Source organism: Pongo pygmaeus, chromosome 15 (assembly GCF_028885625.2).
Source record: "Pongo pygmaeus isolate AG05252 chromosome 15, NHGRI_mPonPyg2-v2.0_pri, whole genome shotgun sequence".
NCBI classification, from domain to species: Eukaryota; Metazoa; Chordata; class Mammalia; order Primates; family Hominidae; genus Pongo; species Pongo pygmaeus.
In genome coordinates, this window is record NC_072388.2 from 101,053,247 (window position 1) to 101,074,320 (window position 21,074).

General features: G+C 42.9%; 1 protein-coding gene across 1 annotated transcript in view; it reads left to right on the forward strand.

Moving 5' to 3' along the window:
- DYNC1H1 (dynein cytoplasmic 1 heavy chain 1) overlaps nucleotides 1-21,074 on the forward strand; it is an 88,621-nt gene that overhangs the window by 6,937 nt on the left and 60,610 nt on the right. Inside the window, exons 2-10 of the mRNA XM_054448399.2 lie at nucleotides 6,238-6,325; nucleotides 9,838-10,011; nucleotides 10,238-10,493; nucleotides 10,883-11,069; nucleotides 13,531-13,802; nucleotides 13,894-14,121; nucleotides 16,175-17,251; nucleotides 17,940-18,119; nucleotides 19,192-19,341. Of these exons, the coding sequence (XP_054304374.1) occupies nucleotides 6,238-6,325; nucleotides 9,838-10,011; nucleotides 10,238-10,493; nucleotides 10,883-11,069; nucleotides 13,531-13,802; nucleotides 13,894-14,121; nucleotides 16,175-17,251; nucleotides 17,940-18,119; nucleotides 19,192-19,341 (2,612 nt within the window). The remainder of the gene's footprint in view (nucleotides 1-6,237; nucleotides 6,326-9,837; nucleotides 10,012-10,237; nucleotides 10,494-10,882; nucleotides 11,070-13,530; nucleotides 13,803-13,893; nucleotides 14,122-16,174; nucleotides 17,252-17,939; nucleotides 18,120-19,191; nucleotides 19,342-21,074) is intronic.

Sequence of the window (21,074 nt, forward strand, 5' to 3'; positions counted from 1 at the left end):
GTTTGTTCTAGGGTGCTCAGTTATTCTTTCCGTCCCTGGTAAAATCTGGATTGAACTGTGCCAGATGCAGGCCATACAGTATTGCTCCAGTACCTCCAGCTCCAGCAGACAGCAAGAGGGAGATCAGACTGAGATGCTTCCTGGCCTGACCGAAGATCTGACAGCGCATGTTTGCACCAGGGGCTTCCAGTTCAAAAGGAGAAAACAAACCTAGCTACCAGGCTCTGGACTCAGTGGTATCCGCACTTCAGCGAGGCTCTTACTGCCCCATGCTGTCACGCTGTGGGACACACCGTCTGCAGCAAGATAAATTTGAATGTGCAGTGTAGCATAGTAAACGAAATTTATGTACAGCAAAGGGAAAACAGTTATCACTTCTTTTTAAAAAGTAAACATGGATGAAAATTGGGTGTCAGCATCGGAGAATGTCAGATTGGGAGCAGCAAGAGAGATTTAGCCCAGCCCTCATCTTTCATGAATGAGGAAACCAAAACCCTAGGATTTTAAGACACAGTTGGGAAAAGGATGTTCTAAGGAGGGTTCTGAAACCTAAAAACTCGTCTCTGCAGTGTCTTGGTATCTGTTATTTATTTTGAATTAGTAGTAACTTGAAAAGTACCAAGTCTTAAGTTCCTTTGGTGTTAATAACTTATTAGGTTTTTAAAGATTCTTTCTCTTTTCTGGAAATACCAAAATGAGCTCCAGTTTGCATTAAATATAAGTATTATATGGCGTTTCATGCTCTCTTCATACTCCTAATGATGTTATAATGGAAATCTTCAGGTTGAGGAGAATGCTCCGACTTTCTCACCATGTTCTGAGCCTTGTACCAGAGCAGGGAGTGGTTATGGGAAATAAGTCATGGCCCCTCAGGAGGATGAAAGGGTGGACATCCAGGTGACAAGAGAAAGCGCCAGAGACAAGAAAGGGGAAAGCTAAAGCGGGAAAAAAAGAGAGGCCATGTATAATAGTGATTGACCAGAATAAGGTGGTATTAGTATGTTTGGGTGTTTTTGTTTTGTTTTTGTTTTTGAGATGGCGTCTTGCTCTGTCACCCAGGCTGGAGTGCAGTGGCACGATCTCCACTCACTGCAACCCCCGCCTCCCGGGTTCAAGTGATTCTCCTGTCTCAGCCTCCTAAGTAGCTGGGATTACAGGCATGTGCCACCACGTCTGGCTAATTTTTGTATTTTTAGTAGAGATGGGGTTTCACCATGTTGGCCAGGCTGGTCTCGAACTCCTGACCTCAGGTGATCATCCACCTGCCTCAGCCTCCCAAAGTGCTGGGACTACAGGCGTGACCCACTGCGCCCAGCCCATGTTTGGGATTTTAGAAGGGAAAGAAGACCAAAGATAAAGAGAACCCCAGGAACATTTAACGTGTAATTTGGTAGTATATGCGGGCCAAAGGAGATGAATGGCTTCAAGACCAGGAAGAGACTTGCTCTATGCTCTATGGCTGGGAGAAAGTTTGGAAGGAAGAGTACATGAGGGAATGAGCAAGGGTGCAGGAGTTGGGCAGCCTCACCTGGCACTTTACCAGTGTGCTTTGTCCCTTTTCCAACTGCCCATTCACCAGACTTTGAGAGGGCATGCCCTGTCTACTCAGGAGAGGGCCGTATCATTCTTTTTTTTTTTTTTTTTTTTTTTTTTTTTTGAGGCAGGGTCTTGCTCTGTCACCCAGGCTGGAGTGCAGTGGTGCAGTCTCAGCTTGCTGCAGCCTCGGTCTCATGGGCTCAAGAGAGCCTCCCACCACAGACATGCACCACCACACCCTGCTAATTTTTGTATTTTTTGTAGAGATTGGGTTTCACCATCTTGCCCAGACTGGTCTCAAACTCCTGAGCTCGAGTGATCTACCCACCTTGGCCCCTCAAAGTACTGGGATTACAGGCATGACCCACTGGGCCCAGTCGAGGTGGTATAGTTCTTAAGGTAATTGAAATTGCATAGTTTTTGTATTTCATTAAACAAGACATAATGCTGGCTGGGTGCAGTGGCTTACGCCTGTAATCCCAAAACTTTGGGAGGCTGAGGCAGGCAGATCACTTGAGCTCAGGAGTTCAAGACCAGCCTGAGCAACATGGAGAAAACTTGTCTCTACAAAAATAAAAAAGTTAGCCAGGCGTGGTGATGCACACCTGTAGTCCCAGCTACTCAGAAGGCTGAGGTAGGAGAATCACTTGAGTCCAGAGAAGTCAAGACTGCGATGAACTGTGATTGCACCACTGCACTCCAGCCTGGGTGACAGAGTGAGATCCTGTCTCAAAAAAAATCCAACAGACGTAATGCTTACCTAATTCATAGTTTAATGATACAAATTAGTAGTAGTTTGAAATACATTAAACTAGTCTTTGAATAAAAGTATACACACATTAGTGCTAAATGCCATTTTGAACATCTCTAGAAATTCAATAAACTCTCAGCAGTTAACCAAGGAAGTGTTCACAAGTTGTTGTAGTGTGTGTCAGTATAGCTTGCAGGGAAGGAACTCGTGAAGCAGGCCCAGTACTTTGATTCTCTGACTGCATGGACAGATAGTACAGTATTGGTCTGTTACACGTTAACAGTAACTTTGTATTAACTAGTAACTTTGCCAAGCATAAGGAAATGGATTCAAATTTTACTGAAAGTGATATTAACTAATCAAACGTGCAGATTGTGTTTGTATGTAAGCTTATAACAGGGCTAATAGCCTCTTTGTTATTGATAATTAATAATCAAGTGTCTTTCCTCCTCTGGACAACTATTTAAAAAAAAAAAAGTAGAATGTCAGATTATTATTTGATGGCAGTTTTTGAAACAATGTCCTAAATTGTGTGACTGTAAATGGGAGTCAGACATACTCAACTGTGTTTGATCTGTGTCTTTATAGGGAATATGCACAGAAAGACTAGTCCAAGATGTTTTCTGTGACCGATTCATAGTGACTTCCATAAGTTATTATCAAGAGAAGTCAGAATTTAACAAAGCAGCAGGGAATATCTATTTGCATTATCGTTGTTTGAGGATTATGTCATTGGGTGTGCCTTCCTGAGCTGAAGCAGCATTCTACTGCATTGCAGTATTCCCAGTACAGAGCTGGAGCGTTCACCACACAGGGGTGACTCATCTCTTGGAATGGCACCTAGTTCCCCTAACCCGGTTTGCATTAGGAAGTGTAGGCCACATGCTCAGATGCTGTGTCCGGACTGCGCAATTTCTGCGTGATTTTATTTGTATCAATGATGACTCTTTACGGGGGGAAGAAATGATTCAGAGTTAACAAGCCATATTTTTAGTTGCATCAGTGATTTCCTTTGATCGTTATAGAATGTTAATTTTATTTTCTGTATATTGTTTCGGTGTTATTTTGATGGCATATTTTATATAAATGGTAGAACAATATTATGGAAAATTCAGAAAATTGAGGGAGAAAATCATCATAGTACTTTGACAGCTGTTTCAGTTTGGAGATAGTTCTTTATTCTCTGTATGCTTACATTTTACAGGTTGTAATTGTGTGTGGCTGCTTTCAGGCAGTGTGATTTCTCTTGTGGTCTAGCTACATTTGAGTGGTTAGAAAAATTGGTTGATTTCTTTAGTTTTTTTAATAGTCATTTTAAAAAACAGCTTAGCAAGTATCTGGGATACTAGAATGTTCTGCTGCTTGCTCCTTCCGCTTCCTAAAATTATATCCAAATATACCCAAAACAATAATTTGGAAGAATTATTGTTCTCTCGATAGATACACTAATTTTTTTTTTTTTTTTTTTGAGACCGATCTCAGCTCACTGCAACCTCCACCTCCCAGGTTCAAGCAATTCTCTCACCCCAACCTCCCAAATAACTGAAATTACAGGTGCCAGCTACCACACCTGGCTAATTTTTGAATTTTTAGTAGATATAGGGTTTCACCATGTTGGCCAGGCTGGTATTGAACTCCTGACTTGAAGTGATCTGCCCGCCTCGGCCTCCCAAAGTGCTGAGATTACAGGCATGAGCCACCGCGCCTGGCCAGATAGACTAATATTTTATACTCTTTAGTGTGAATTTTGTATTTGTCTCATCTTAAAACTAAGGAAGCAGGGGTTGGGCGCAATGACTTATGCCTGTAATGCCAGGCTGAGGCATGAGGATCTCTTGAGCCCCAGGAGTTTGACACCAGCCTGAGCAACATAGAGACCCCATCTCTAAAAAATGTTTTAAAAATCCACTGAAGGTGGTGGCATGAGCGTGTGGTCCCAGCTATTTGGGAGGCTGAGGCAGGAGGATCTCTTGAACCTAGAAGATCAGGACTGCAGTGAGCTGTGATGAAGCCACTGCATTCCAGCCTGGGCGACAGAGCAAGACATTGTCTCTAAATTAATTAATTAATTAATTAAAATAAAATGCTTACAGAAGGAGCAAGATTTTTAAAACAACAACTAAGGAAGCAAATAGCTTTTGCTCAGACCCTGTGTAACCAGGTTTCATAGTTTTTAGTGCTTAATGAAACCCTATAACCACCTAACTCAATATTCTACTGCCTGCTCCACCACCCATTTTACACCTTACAAATTTGAAGCCCAGAGAAAGAAAAATGACTTTCTCAAGGTCACATATCTTCTCAGCAATAGAACTTGATCTGTTATAGCTACTGCCCTTTCCTTTTTTTTTTTTTTTTTTGAGATGGAGTTTCACTCTTGTTGCCCAGGCTGGAGTGCAATGGCGCGATCTCAACTCACCACAACCTCCGCCTCCTGGGTTCAAGCGATTCGCCTGCCTCAGCTTCCCTAGTAGCTGGAATTACAGGCGTGCGCCACCATGCCTGGCTAATTTTGTATTTTTAGCAGAGATGGGGTTTCTCCATGTTTGTCAGGCTGGTCTCGAACTCCCTACCTGAGGTGATCCACCTGCCTTGGCCTCCCAAAGTGCTGGGATTACAGGCGTGAGCCACCGCATCCAGCCTTCCCTTTCTATTACATCATGACTTTTAAAAGGTGAACCATGTATAAAATAATCATGTTAAATTAATCCATAGATTGTAATTTTTGCCAACATATATTTCATACGGTACGTTATTGCAAAAATAATTTGACTAGAATGTTTAGGCATCGTGTGGATTAGTACTAGATGTAGAGGTTTAGATTATTTTCTATTCTTATACTTTTTTTAGTTTTTCAGTCTTGATTTTTAATTTAGAAATTTGGTTCACATGCTTCTTGAGGCTATCTTACTATTAATTTCCAGTAAGCTTTTTTAAATTTTAATTTTATTATTAAAAAATTGAGACATGGTTTCACCATGTTGCCCAGACTAGTCTCATAATCCTGAGCTCAAGTGGTCCACACCTCAGCCTCCCAAAGTGCTGAGATTACTGACGTAAGCCACCACACCCGGCCTCCATAAGAAAGTGCCTACCGTGTGCATGTTGTACTGTGTGGAATCTAGCATGGTCTCTGCCTTCCAAAAGCTCATAGTTGGGGAGGAAGATACATTCATAAGTCAAACCCAGAGCAGACTCAGATAAGTGATGTGGTGCAGCAGAGGGCAAGGCTAGACGAATGCTTCTCAGTGACCCTTGGGATGTTTCTTGATACTTTTCTTGATTGGGGTTTGTCTTGGGCCTGGCCTTGATGAAAACTGACCATGCTACATTGTGGTGAGGAGCCTGGACTTCAGAATCACAAACTTCTGAATTCTCACATTGTTGCTTCCCACCCAAGTGTCTGTGGGTAAGTTACTGATATTCTTTACGGAGAAAACAAGGATAATAATAGTCACACCAACCCCATAGGGTTAAATGTATGATAGCTGTAAAGTGCTTAGTAAAATACCTATCACACAGGTGGTGCTGAGTGAACAGTTGAGCAGAATATTCTTGAGAGCAGGGGTGGAAAGTGACTTCTGTGTTTGAAGCACAATGGATGAGCTTCCTGGGATGGGATGCTGAGAACTTGGCCATAGCCAGCAGCGGCTAGCACTGCCCACGGCCAGGCCCTGTTCCAGTGCTTTCATGCACCAACTCAGTTATCCTTGCAGAAGCCCTGGCATGCTCACACTACCCCACTTCACAGGCAACCACCTTGCCCAAAGTCACACAGCAAAGTCAGGAGTGAGGAAAAAAACGGATAGGAAGGGAAAAATAGTGCCAAGTCATGTAGGTGTTGGTGTGTCAGGCTGGGAATAGGGAGAGAATAGTCATTGTCTAAGCAGTTGATAAATAAGAAATTGGGAATGTTGATATTAATTTGATATATTTATTATGATTTGTAGAGGACGTCGGTGATGAAGGAGAAGAAGAAAAAGAATTCATTTCCTATAACATCAACATAGACATTCATTATGGGGTTAAATCCAATAGGTGAGTAGTACAAATATTACCATTATGTCAGGTTATCAATTTGTGAGAATTAATTTGAATCTTTTTTCTTTTCAAACTCAGAAATTCTTACCAAGAGAATTAATATAAATCTTTTTTATTTTTGAGACGGAGTTTCACTCTTGTTGCCCAGGCTGGAGTACAATGGCGCGATCTCGGCTCACTGCAACCTCCGCCCCCTGGGTTCAAGCAGTTCTGCCTCAGCCTTCCAAGTAGCTGAGATTGCAGACATGCACCGCCACGCCTGGCTAATTTTGTATTTTTAGTAGAGACAGGGTTTCTCCATGTTGGTCAGGCGGGTCTCGAACTCCTGACCTCAGGAGATCTGCCCACCTCAGCTTCCTAAAGTGCTAGGATTACAGGCGTGAGCCACTGTGCCCGGCCTAAAATTAATATAAATCTTAATTGACTCAGACAAACACATTAAGAAAACACTCAAGCCTGGCATGGTGGCTCACGCCTGTAATCCCAGCACTTTGGGAGGCTGAGGCGGGTGGATCACGTGAGGTTGGGAGTTTGAGACCACCCTGACCAACATGGGGAAACCCTGTCTCTACTAAAAATACAAAATTAGCCAGGCGTGGTGGTGCATGCCTGTAATCGCAGATGCTTCGGAGGCTGAGGCAGGAGAATAGCTTGAACCCGGGAGGCAGAGGTTGCAGTGAACCGAGATTGTGCCATTGCACTCCAGCCTTGGCAACAAGAGCGAAACTCCATCTCAAAAAAGAAAAAAAAAAAAAGGAAAAGAAAACGCTCAAAAGATTTCTGGTCTTTAAATTCAGTGTCTTTGATTTCATGTCTTCAAATTAGGAAGATTTCCAAGACAATATAAATTCTAAAATACTGTCCTTTTAATTGCCATGTCATAGCATCTATCTTCTGTTTGAGCTATAATATATGTAATATGTCTGATGATACTCTCAGATTACAGTCGGCCCTCCATATCTGTGGTTCCACATCTGCAGATTCAACCAACCACAGATAGAAAATATTTGTGGGAAGAAAGCAATACATAGAATACAAAAATAAAAAAGAAAGCAAGTAAAAAACAGCTAGTATAACAACTATTTATATATTGTTTATGTTGTGTTAGGGATTGTAAGTAATCTAGAGATGATTTAAAGTATGCTGGAGGATGTGCATAGACTATATGCAAATACTGTGCCATTTTATATAAGCAAGTTAACAATTGCGGATTTTGGTGTTCCAGGGGAGTCCTGGAACCAATTTCCCGCATATATCAAGGGACAACTGGATATCTGATTTTTCATTATTACAAATAACTAGTAAACATTCTATGTACAGGTTTGATTCTTTTTAGGATAAATTCTAAAGACAGCATTACTAGTTCACATGCAAAACATCATTAAAATTTTTAATGCATGTTACCAGATTTTCCACCTTTCAGAAAGATTGTGCTAATTTATCCTAGTAGACATATCCAAATTTAAATATGTAAATGTCATAATGGATTCCACTTTTTTTTTAAGCTTATTTTGAGTAATCTCAGGTTACGGAAGAGTTGCGTGAATAGTATATAGAACTCCCAGATATCAGTTGTTAATGTTTGCCACTTTTGCATTATCATTTTTCCCCTGAATCATTTGACAGTTAGTTATAGACAATATACTCCTTTATCCCTAAATACTTGTGTGTATTTCCTAAGAACAAGGACATTCTCATTCGTAGCCTCAGTACAATGATCAAATTCAAGAAGTGTAAGATTGCTGCAGTATTATTCTCTAATTATAGTACATGTTCAAATTGTCTCAATGATGTCCCTTATAGTAATTTTCCCCTAATTCAGAGTCCAGTCCAGGATCACACTTTGGTTTCTTGTCACTCTAAATTCCTTTAATCTGGAGTAGTACTTCAGCCTTTGTGTACCTTTTATGACACTGACTTGTTTGACATTTGCACACCAATAGCTTCATGGAACTGTTGGGTTTGCCTCATGTTTAGATTCAGGTTATTCGATTTTGGCAGAAATACTATTGTGACTTCATTCTTTCTCAATGTGTTACATCAGAAAGTTTCATTGACTTTACAGTTATATGAAGTTTTTTGGGTTGTTTGTTTATTTTGAGGTGGAGTCTCACTCTGTCGCCCAAGCTGGAGTGCAGTGGGGCAATCTTAGCTCACTGCAGCCTCTGCCTTCCAGGCTCAAGCAATCCTCCTGCCTCAGCCTCCTGAATAGTTGGGATTACAGGCACCTGCCGCCACACCTGGCTAATTTTTTTTTCTTTCTTCTTGAGACAAAGTCTCGCTCTGTCGCCCAGTCTGGAGTGCAGTGGCGCGATCTCGGCTCACTGCAGCCTCTGCCTCCCGGGCTCAAGTGATTCTCCATCAGCCTCCCGAGTAGCTGTGATTACAGGGATGTGCCACCATGCCCAGCTAATTCTTGTATTTTTAGTAGAGACGTGGTTTTGAAGTTTTTGAATAACTTTTTGAAGTTATCCGCCCGCCTCGGCCTCCCAAAGTGCTGGGATTACAGGTGTGAGCTACTGTGCCCGGCCTAATTTTTGTATCTTTAGTAGAGATGTGGTTTCGCCATGTTGGCCAGGCTGGTCTCGATCTCCTGACCTCAAGGGATCTACTCACCTTAGCCTCCCAAAGTGCTGGGATTACAGGCGTGAACCACCACACCTGGCGTATGAAGTATTGTTTATAAAGTACTGGCAAGGGAATTAGAAAATTCAAATTTTATTAATTACCTTGAAGGCATTAATTTAACCAACTCTGAGTGCCTGTTGTGTGCAAGGTGTGGCAGTAGGTATAGAGTAGTACACAAAGAAATAAAACCTGCTTCCTGTTCTCAAGCTTGTCTTTGGGAGAAAGACTGGCAGATACATAGCTAATTGTAATACTTGTCAAAATACAATGGAAACATGAAGATCGGAGAGATTGCTTCTGATTAGGGGAAGCCCACAGAAGAGGTCACACTGGAATTGAGTTTTGAGGGTTAGAATTTCAGCAGATCGATATAGATTTCTTAAGCAAAGGCATAAAGCACTTGATGTGTTTAGGGAATGGGACATCTGGTCTAAGTGGTGTCTCAGGGTGGGAAAGAGGATACATAGCAGGAGGTGAAGCAGGAAGAGCTGAGTAGGACCAGGCTAAGGGGAGCTTGGAATGCCCTCTTGTCACCTTAACCAGTGAGCAGCTTTTGTTTACTTAGTACAGTAAATAAATGTTACAAATTAGTGTAAGATCAGATTTAAGTACTACTTGTATTTCTAGGGCAGGTTAGTTTTAGGCCAATATTATGAATTCAACCCATGTATGAGACAAGTTAACTTTGCCTGGTTTCATGTTTGTTCACATTCTGTAACCATAACCTTGATTCAGTAGCTCTCATGTACTAAAGAAAGACAAGCAGTACATTTCACTATTAGAAAAGCAACACTTCAGTATATTCTTAGTATGATTTTTAAATTAATAAGCCTAATTAGGAGTGTAACTTTTCTAATTTCTGGTTTTATTTTTCTTTTTAGCTTGGCATTCATTAAACGTACTCCCGTGATTGATGCAGATAAACCCGTATCTTCTCAGCTCCGGGTCCTTACACTCAGTGAAGACTCGCCCTATGAAACTTTGCATTCTTTCATTAGCAATGCAGTGGCTCCTTTTTTTAAGTCTTATATTAGAGAGTCTGGCAAGGCAGACAGGTAAAAACTGTGGTTTGAATGTTATATTTCACTTAATCTTCACAAGATAGTATAGAACTCGGTGTAAAACTTGGGAATTGGGAGGGTAACGCTAGTGAACCAAGGGGATATAAACCCTGTGTATTAATAAGTATGTGTGTCATTACCGTTTGACAGACCTGAAATGATAGGATCTCTTTGGAGACCAATAGCACACTAAATGTTGAGGTCTGAAATCTCTTTTTAGGGATGGTGATAAAATGGCTCCTTCAGTTGAAAAGAAGATTGCAGAACTCGAAATGGGACTCCTTCACTTGCAGCAGAATATTGAAATTCCGGAGATCAGCCTGCCGATTCATCCAATGATCACAAATGTTGCAAAACAGTGTTACGAGCGTGGAGAAAAGCCAAAAGTTACAGACTTCGGTGATAAGGTTGAAGACCCAACATTTCTTAATCAGTTACAATCTGGAGTTAACCGCTGGATCCGAGAAATTCAAAAAGTAAGAGCACAGGATTGAAAGTTATGTAAAATATGTTACTCTTTAATATCTTTGGGAAAACTGATCTGGATTTTGTCAGTGAGGTAAATTGTGTGATAACTTGTTAGTGGTGCCTCCTCTTGGTCCTGGGACTGTCCACTGCAGGACTAGCCTTGGTCTGGGTGGAATGGTCAGGGGACAGTGTGAGATTGCTTGAGTAGTCACCCTAATAGAGCATTAATCTCAGCAGTCTCATACCTTTGATTTCAAATCAAGCCACTTTTGATTTACAGGGAAGGAAATCTACTTGAAATACAAAAATTGAGTTGTAATGCATGTGTTTTGTTAACGATATCTTTTCTACCTTGTTTAAATAGTGAATACCCTTGGATGTTATTTTATTTTCAAAGGTGACCAAACTGGATCGAGATCCTGCATCAGGAACTGCCTTACAGGAAATTAGTTTTTGGCTAAACTTGGAACGTGCATTATATCGCATCCAGGAGAAACGGGAGAGCCCGGAAGTTCTCCTGACTCTGGATATCTTGAAACATGGCAAGCGCTTCCATGCCACCGTCAGTTTTGACACTGACACAGGTAACAACTAGAACTAATAATCTGATCAGTAAGTTATTGATCTGGCTTTTACGAGATCTTACTTGATAATTTAAATGAAAACTATAGTTTTCATAGATGTACTGTCGTTTTTAACCATTTCCTTTCTTACATCACATCTTATCTTTCCCTCAGTTCCAAGTAATGAAAATTATTCGCCTACACACTTAGCTTTCCCCTTTCCCTTCAGGGGTTTTAAGAACATGAAACAGTCTCTAGGTATGAGCACAGATTCCTTCTTGTTTCCCCACTGCTGGGCTCCATGAGTCATCTCCATGAGTCGGCTGTACAATTGGCACAAAGTCAAGTATGCTTTTGACAGGCTAGGCAAGAAGGTGGTTTAAGTGAAGCAGTTCTATTTGCCCAGAGGGTTGTGGAAAAAGAACTGGTCAGTACCACTTTCTCTTCTTCTTTTTACTTGCCGCTTTCTCTTCTTTGTCTTCCTCCCTATTCTAAGTGGCCAAAATGAATTTAGTTTTCTGAGTGGAGAACAGTGCCAGTGATGTTGTTTTGTTGGTTTTTTTTTTTTTATTTCTTTTTACAATTTTTAAAATTTATTTTTTTTAAGAGATGGGCTCTCACTTTGTTGCCCAGGCTGGAATGCGGTGGCATGATCATAGCTCACTGCTGCCTGGAGTTCCCAGGCTCAAGCCATCCTCCCACCTCAGCCACCCAAGTAGCTGGGACTACAGGGATGCACCACCATGTCCAACTAATTTTTAAATTTTTGTAGAAATGGGGACTTGCCATGTTGCCCATGCTGGTATCAAACTCCTAGTCTCAAGCAATCCTCCTGCCTTGGCCTCCCAAAGTGCTAGGATTACAGGCGTGAGCTACCACTCACAGTCATTATTACAATTATTTTTAAATTCTTTTAAAAACTTTATAACTTGACTGAGCTGCATTAGTACGTACTAGGTCTACAATGTTTGAACACGAGGCATTATTAGGCATTTCTGTTCAACTCTGTGCTCACAAAAGACATGTTAGAACAAGTAAGACAGCAGCAGTTGTCATGTTCTCACTTCCCCCAAAAAACGTGTGGTACCCACATCTTAAATGTTAGAGGAAATTGCAAGTAGAAACCTTCTGGTTACTTAGATCACATTGCACACATTACCTGTGCATTCACTATGCTGAAATGTGTACTTTGATTTTTTTAACGCCTCTGAAACCTTTGTTTTTTTCCTAATACTTTTTTTGATCTTATGCCAAAGAAAGTCAATAAATAGATTAGGATCCAAACACTTTTGTGATTCCATGTCCTTAGTTAGTAATACGTTCACCTAAATTAAGCCATGAATGTAAAACTTAAATTTTAATGTTCTCAAGGATAAAATTTTAGTTCTTCTAAACTTAATTGTTACTGATAGAACGTTAAAATAATATAGAACAGGGGTCCCCAATCCCCAGACTGGTACTGGTCCGCGGCCTGTTGGGAACCAGGCTGTGCAGCAGGAGGCCAGCAGCGGTGAGTGAGCATTACTGCCTGAGCTCTGCCCCCTGTTACATCAGTGGCGGCATTAGATTCTCATAGGGGCGCAAACCCTGTTGTGAACGGTGCACGTGAGGGATGTAGATTGTGCACTCCTTATGAGAATCTAATGCCTGATGATCTGTCCACTATCTCCCATTACATCACCCTCAGATGGGACCTCCTAGTTGCAGGAAAACAAGCTCAGGGCTCCCACAGATTCTACATTATAGTGAGTATGTAATAATAATAATAGAAATAGGCTGGGTGCAGTGGCTCACGCCTGTACTCCTAGCACGTTGGGAGGCCTAGGCAGGCGGATCACAAGGTCAGGAGATGGAGACCATCCTGGCTAACACGGTGAAACCCCGTCTCTACTAAAAATACAAAAAATTATCCAGGCGTGGTGGCAGGCGCCTGTAGTCCCAGCTACTTGGGAGGCTGAGGCAGGAGAATCGCTTGAACCTGGGAGGCGGAGGTTGCAGTGAGCCCAGATCACCCCACTGCACCCCAGCTTGGGCAACAGAGCAAAACTCCGTCTCAAAAAAATAAAATAATAGAAATAAAGTGCACAATAAATGTAATGCACTCGAATCATCTAGAAACTACCCACCTCCGCGCCCCCCCCCAACCGTCTGTGGAAAAATCGTCTTCCATGAAACTGGTCCCTGTTGCCAAAAATGTTGGGGGCTGCTGATATAGAAAGCAAAGCAAAGCACAGTAAATTCTCTGAGGCTGCCACCTTCAGCCTTTAGAGTATGTATGAGTTGACTCATACTCTTAAATAAGCAAAAATGGAACAACACTAGGGTTATCCTGTTAATAACGTGTTGTTTTTTCAAATATGGATAGTTTTTGTCTCTCTAGATATTTTGCAACATCAAAATGTTCCATTGTAATAGCATATTTTAGTTTACTTAGTTTTGTTACTTTATGTGAAAACCATTAACTCTTTCTCTGTTAATATAGGTCTAAAACAGGCTTTGGAAACTGTGAATGACTACAATCCTCTGATGAAAGATTTCCCTCTGAATGATTTGCTGTCTGCCACGGAGCTGGACAAAATAAGACAGGCGCTTGTTGCCATTTTCACCCATTTGAGAAAGATCCGAAACACCAAATATCCTATTCAGAGGGCACTGCGTTTGGTGGAAGCAATTTCAAGAGACTTGAGTTCTCAATTACTCAAAGTATTGGGCACTAGGAAATTGATGCATGTTGCTTATGAAGAATTTGAAAAAGTAAGTTTGAATATATAAGATAACCAACCTCAAGACATTGAGATGAAAATATGTCTTAATAATAAGCCTCATTTTTGAAATTATATCCTAGGTTATGGTAGCATGCTTTGAAGTTTTTCAGACTTGGGATGATGAGTATGAGAAACTTCAGGTATTGTTGAGAGACATCGTCAAAAGAAAAAGGGAAGAAAATCTGAAGATGGTGTGGCGTATCAACCCTGCCCACAGGAAGCTGCAGGCCCGCCTTGACCAGATGAGAAAATTTAGACGCCAGCATGAACAGCTAAGAGCTGTTATCGTCAGGGTCCTGAGGCCGCAGGTAAGATTTGCATTCTAAAACTTTGTGTTTTGTTTTTGTTTTTGTTTTGTTTTTTGTTTGTTTGGTTTTTTTTCTTGAGATGAGGTTTCACTCTTGTTGCCCAGGCTGGAGTGCAATGGCGTGATCTTGGCTCACTGCAACCTCCGCCTCCTGGGTTCAAGCGATTCTCCTGCCTCAGCCTCTCGAGTAGCTGGGATTACAGGTGCCTGCCATCACGCCCGGCTAATTGTTTATATTTTAAGTAGAGACAGGCTTTCACCATGTTGGCCAGGCTGGTCTTGAACTGACCTTCAATTGATCCACCTGCCTCGGCCTCCCAAAGTGCCGGGATTATAGATGTGAGACAGCATGCCCAGCCTGTTTTTGTTTGAGACAGTCTCATTCTGTTACCTAGGCTGGAGTACAGTGAAGTGATCTTGGCTCACTGCAACCTTTGCCTTCCAGGCTCAAGCAGTCCTCCTACCTCAGCTTCCTGAGTAGCTGGGACTATAGGTGTACCCCACCATGCCCAGCTAATTTATTTGTGTGTGTGTGTTGGAGGTTGGGGGGGTGGTGATGTAGAGGAGGGGTCTCACCATGTTGCCCAGGCTATTCTCGAACCCCTGAGCTCAAATGATTCGCCCACCTCAACCTCCCAAAGTGCTGGGATTACAGGCATGAGCCACCACGCCCTGCCCGTATGCATTGTTTTAATGTGTTTTTCGAAACATTAACTACTTCTTTCTGTTGTCTTTAAGATCTGGTGATTCTGTATTGTGTGTGTGTGTATATATATATATATATATATATATATATATATATATTTTTTTTTTTTTTTTTTTTTTTGAGGCTGAGTCTCGGTCTGTCACCCGGGCTGGAGTGCAGTGGCATGATCTCGGCTCACTGTAACCTCTGCCTCTGGGGTTCAAGCAATTCTGCCTCAGCCTCCGAGTAGCTGGGATTACAGGCACCAGCCTCCACACCCAGCTAATTTTTGTATTTTTAGTAGAAATAGGGTTTCACCAGCCGGGCGCGGTGGCTCACGCCTGTAATCCCAGCACTTTGGGAGGCCGAGGCGGGCGGATCACGAGGTCAGAAGATCGAGACTATCCTGGCTAACATGGTGAAACCCCATCTCTACTGAAAATACAAAAAAATTAGCTGGGCGTGGTGGCAGGTGCCTGTAATCCCAGCTACTCGGGAGGCTGAGGCAGGAGAATGGCGTGAACCCAGGAGGCGGAGCTTGCAGTGAGCCAAGATCGCACCACTGCATTCCAGCCTGGGCAACAGAGCGAGACTCCGTCTCAAAAAAAAAAAAAAAGAGGAAAAGAAAAAAAGAAATAGCGTTTCACCATGTTGGCCAGGCTGGTCTTAAACTCCTGGCTTCAAGTGATCCACCCGCCTCGGCCTCCCGAAGTGCTGGGATTACAGGCGTTGAGCCACCATGCCCAGCCTATCCAAATCTTTAGTGTTTTCCATCCATTTATCCCTTCCTCCATCTTGGAAGGACCCTAGAGCCAGACTTCCTGGGTTTTAAATCCTAATTCCACCATTTACTAGCTCTGTGACTGGAACGCTTTATTTAATCTCTTTTTCTGAGAGTCCTCCTCTGTAAAACATGGATAGTAATTACATATGCCTGAGATTTATTAAAATAATTAAATGACTAATTTCTTTATACATTTTTTTTTTTCTCTTCTGAATTTGTCTTTCATTCTTTTTTGTTTTTTGAGACAGGGTCTTGCTCTGTCGCCCAGGCTGGAGTGCAGTGGTGTGATCTCCGCTCACTGCAACCTCCGCCTCCCGGGTTCAAGCGCTTCTCCTGTCTCAACTTCCCGAGTAGCTGGGAATACAGGCGTGCACCACCACGCCTGGCAAATTTTTTGTATTTTTTAGTAGACACGGGGTTTCACCATGTTGGCCAGGCTGGTCTCGAACTCCTGACCTCGTGATCTGCCGCCTTGGCCTCCCAAAGTGCAGGGATTACAGGCATGAGCCACTGCACCCGGCTTAAAATAAATTTTAAAGCCTTCGTTTGGTCAGCATTTCTTGATTACATATCTTTCTCCTTTAGGTCACGGCAGTTGCACAACAGAATCAAGGAGAGGTCCCTGAACCCCAAGATATGAAAGTGGCTGAGGTTCTCTTTGATGCCGCAGATGCAAATGCCATTGAGGAAGTAAACCTTGCTTATGAGAACGTCAAGGAAGTGGATGGACTGGATGTTTCCAAAGAGGGCACGGAAGCCTGGGAGGCTGCTATGAAGAGGTACGATGAGAGGATCGACAGAGTGGAGACCCGGATCACCGCTCGCCTTCGGGATCAGCTTGGCACAGCCAAGAATGCCAACGAGATGTTCAGGATTTTCTCCAGGTTTAATGCGCTGTTTGTCAGGCCTCACATCCGTGGGGCCATTCGTGAATACCAGACCCAGCTGATCCAGCGCGTGAAAGATGACATCGAGTCTCTTCACGACAAGTTCAAGGTCCAGTACCCACAGAGTCAGGCTTGTAAGATGAGTCACGTTCGTGACTTGCCCCCTGTGTCAGGGTCTATCATCTGGGCTAAACAGATCGACAGGCAGCTGACGGCCTACATGAAGCGGGTGGAAGATGTACTTGGCAAGGGCTGGGAGAATCACGTGGAGGGGCAGAAGCTGAAGCAGGATGGAGACAGCTTCCGCATGAAGCTCAACACACAGGAGATCTTTGATGACTGGGCAAGGAAGGTGCAGCAGCGCAACCTCGGTGTCTCGGGGCGCATTTTCACCATCGAAAGTACTCGGGTTCGGGGCCGAACTGGAAATGTGCTTAAGCTGAAAGTTAACTTTCTTCCTGAGATTATCACACTATCCAAAGAAGTCCGGAACCTCAAGTGGCTTGGTTTCCGCGTCCCACTGGCGATTGTGAACAAAGCCCATCAAGCAAACCAGCTTTACCCGTTTGCCATCTCACTGATCGAGAGCGTTCGTACCTATGAACGGACCTGCGAGAAGGTGGAGGAGCGGAACACCATTTCGCTTCTGGTGGCTGGCTTGAAAAAGGAAGTGCAAGCCCTGATCGCAGAAGGCATTGCGTTGGTGTGGGAGTCCTACAAACTTGACCCATATGTACAGCGCTTAGCAGAGACTGTCTTCAACTTCCAAGAAAAGGTATGCTCTCATGTAATCCTCAGGTGTCCTGCTAACGAATGAAGCATGGTAATAGCGAACTCCGTTAAAACACTAGTTCTCCCGAAGAAGGTGTGCGTGGTTGATGCAGCATATGGCCATGTGAGCTTCAAGGGAGGAGGACCCTTTGTACTCACCAGGCTATTTAATGGTGCTGGGTTTTAGGGAGGCCATTAAGTAACAACCTGAGTTTAGAAACAATTGGAGAGCTAAAGGACACAGGAGTCTGACAGAGAGCAGAATGCAGTTTTATTGCTGCTACAGCCAAAAGCAGAGCAGGCTCTAGGTCTCAGCCACAAAGGCCTTAACCAGAGCCTGCGGCTGCCAGCGGACCAGATGCATACAACAGCGAGGCTGGCTCCCCAGGCACAGGAGGAGCTGAACAGAGCACGTTTACTTCCTTCTCCCAGATTTACCCATCAGAGGCCACCTCTCCTGTGAGTGGGAGTAAGGGAAGAGAAGCTGGGGAGGCTCCATGCATTTTCCTTCCCTCTGCAAGGACACGCGAGTGGGGATTAGTGTTCTCACCCCAGCAGCTAGGATTAGCTACTTATGAAAGAACTGTGCCTGGAGCATTTGTCAATGTATAATACTTGAGAAGAATGTTATGTGAGAATAAAGGAACAGAGTGTGAGTGGGTGTTTTAAGTATTAAATATTTCTTCCTTCAGGTGGATGATCTGCTGATCATTGAAGAAAAAATAGACCTAGAAGTCCGTTCCTTGGAAACTTGTATGTATGACCATAAGACATTCTCAGAGATCTTGAACAGAGTCCAGAAAGCAGTGGATGACTTAAATCTGCACTCCTATTCCAATTTGCCCATCTGGGTCAACAAGCTTGACATGGAGGTAAGGGATAGAATTTGCTAGCGTGTTCCTCCTTTTTCTTCTGCTGACCCTCCAGTAAGCTTATTAGTTTGTCACTAGAAAGCATTTTTTCCTGGAAATTATCTGTGATAGTTCAATTCCCCTACAAAATCTCATTTAACTAGTGATAGAACTGAATTGTGGCCAGGCACAGTGGCTCATCATGCCTGTAATCCCAGCATTTTCAGAGGCTGAGGCAGGCAGATCGCTTGAGCCCAGGAGTTTGAGAACAGCCTGGGCAACATGGCAAGACCCTGTCTCTACTATAAATACAAAAACTAGCCAGGTGTGCTGATGAGTACCTGTAGTCCCAGCTACTCAGGAAACTGAGGCGGGAGGATCACTTGAGCCCAGGAGGCGGAGGTTGCAATGAGCCGACATCACACCACTGCGCTCTAGCAGAGTGAGACCCTGTCACACACACACAAAAAAAGAACCAAATTATGATAGTACATGTCAGTCAGTACTCACATGAAGTTTAAGTTGGAAGCAGGGAGATAAGAGGGAGGAGAAAGTGTTGCCTTTATTTGCTGGATATTTGATAACTTCCTATTTGCCCTTCCTTGCTTTCCTTATGATTCGTGTTACCTTTTCTAGCCCTCCAGGTGTCCTCCTCTGATGACCCTGCCCCTCCCCAACACCCAATTTAGAAACAGCCACATTCTGCCCCCACCCGTATCCCCACAGACAAGTGGGGATGGGTAGAAGGTGTGGTATGTATGCATAAAGCACACTTACCAATCCATATCTTTTCTCACTGGTGGACTTCAGAGAGCACCCAAGTAGAGAGTGTTGGGGAGGAGGATATTTTATAACAGAGGTTACAGGTTGTGAAGGATTGGTGATTCAGTATCCAAAGATGGAGAACACAGCCTGACAAGTGATCTGTGGCTGGGAGAAAGTGAGAAAGTGAGATTCTGAGAAGAGAGATATGAAGGCTTCTAGTTAGGAACTGTGTATCTTTTATCTGAAACACCTACCACTTTCTGATTAACTTGCTTTGTGAGCTAACTTTTAGAAGAAACACTGTTCTCTGATATAACGTTGTCTGTAGATTGAAAGAATATTGGGCGTCCGTCTGCAAGCTGGCCTGAGAGCTTGGACCCAGGTTCTTCTTGGACAAGCTGAAGATAAAGCAGAAGTTGACATGGACACGGATGCTCCACAAGTTAGTCACAAGCCTGGTGGAGAGCCAAAGATCAAAGTGAGTGCTTCTGTGGCATTCTATTTACTAACAAGTAAAATAACAAAACTCTCTCATTAAAAAGTACCTATGAAAAGGTCACTTAGTGTGGACACCTGGCAGATGCCACCTTAACGAGGTGATGAAGGTCAGCCTCACCAGTGGCAATGTGCAGGTGTCATGTGCCCTCTGATGTGATGCGATGGGAAGGACAGGTCACCTCTGCGCTCTTTCTCCAAAATCCCTCACTCTCATGTGAGATGTTAACACTGGAGAAAGCTGGTGGAGGATATGTGGAAACTCCTCGTACTTCCTTTGAAACTCTCCTGTAAATCTAAAATAATTATTTTAAGTCCTAAAAAATGAAAAATTAAATTTTAGAAAAAAAACTACACTGTGGAAAAAACTTCTTACCAAACATTCATGCAGTAAATTGTTTCAAGAACTGCATGTAATCCACCAGAAGTCAATGTTCAGACCATGACATTGAAACGTACTCCACCGTTTTAACAAAGGTCTCAGTCCACATCCCCGGGAAGAAGGTGGCAACACAGTGGCCACCACACCAGAGTAGTAGTCTGCCTCCCGAGCCATCTCTTTCCCATTTGTGTGGAGCTTAGCAAGCTTTCTAAACAACTGAATAATTCTGTCAACTAGCACTGTGTAAGTAGGCCCTATCTGCTGCTATTGGTGGTGGTTACAAAGGAATCCACCTTACAGTAAGTAAGTGGATTTGTGTTATATTTACCTTACACCTTACACCTTACAGTGAGTAAGTATTTGTGTTATATTTACCAATAAAAAGGCCTCACAAAACAGTAAAAACTTTGATCTGAGAGAAACAGTTGGCTTTTTTCCCCTACCTACACTTTACCTTTTTATTTTTTTCCCTTACACTTGAAAAATGTTTTCACTTTTGAGTATTTCTATTTCCACCTTTGAATATTACTATTATTGGATATTCATCCCCAGAACATACTTTTTAAAATACCAAGTCCCAGAGAAGCAAATGAGTGTTTCTAAATTGATACAATTACAGTCATGCACTGCACAATGACATTTCAGTCAACGACAGACCACATATACAATGGTGGTCCTGAAGATTACAATACCATATTTTTACTGTGCCTTTTTGACGTCGAAATATGTTCAGATACACAAATACTTACCATTGTGTTCCAGTTGTCTACAGTATTCAGTACAGTAACATGCTGTACAGATTCGTAGCCTGGGAGCAATAGGCCTCGCCACATAGCCTAGGTGGGCAGCGGGCTCTGTCATCTAGACTTGTGTGGGTACATGCTGTGGAGTTTGCACAGTGGCAGAATCACCTCACCGTGATTCTCAGAATGTATCCCTGTTGTTAAGCAACACATGACTATCTAGTGGAGACTAAGTTGGAATTCTTGTTTAGCGTAAAGCACTGGCAGGTGGCACAGACTTACCTGACCTTGGTCAACTTAAATCATTGCCCGACAACTGATAACCTGAGTTGTATCACTGCTTCAGTGGTGCTAGCTTCTCGGGTCTCAAGGTTGTTATATTGAGACATCGTCATATACTTATGTCAAACCAGATGAAGGTTCATTGAGTACCTGTTATGTGTTCAATGCCTGGGCACCAGGGACCGAGGAGGAGGTGAAGCAGCACCTGCTCTCTGACTTATGTTCTTTTGGGGAAGGCACAAATGACAAACATGACATTATACAAGGGCACGTCTGATAAGTGACAGACATTGTGGTTCAGACTGAAGT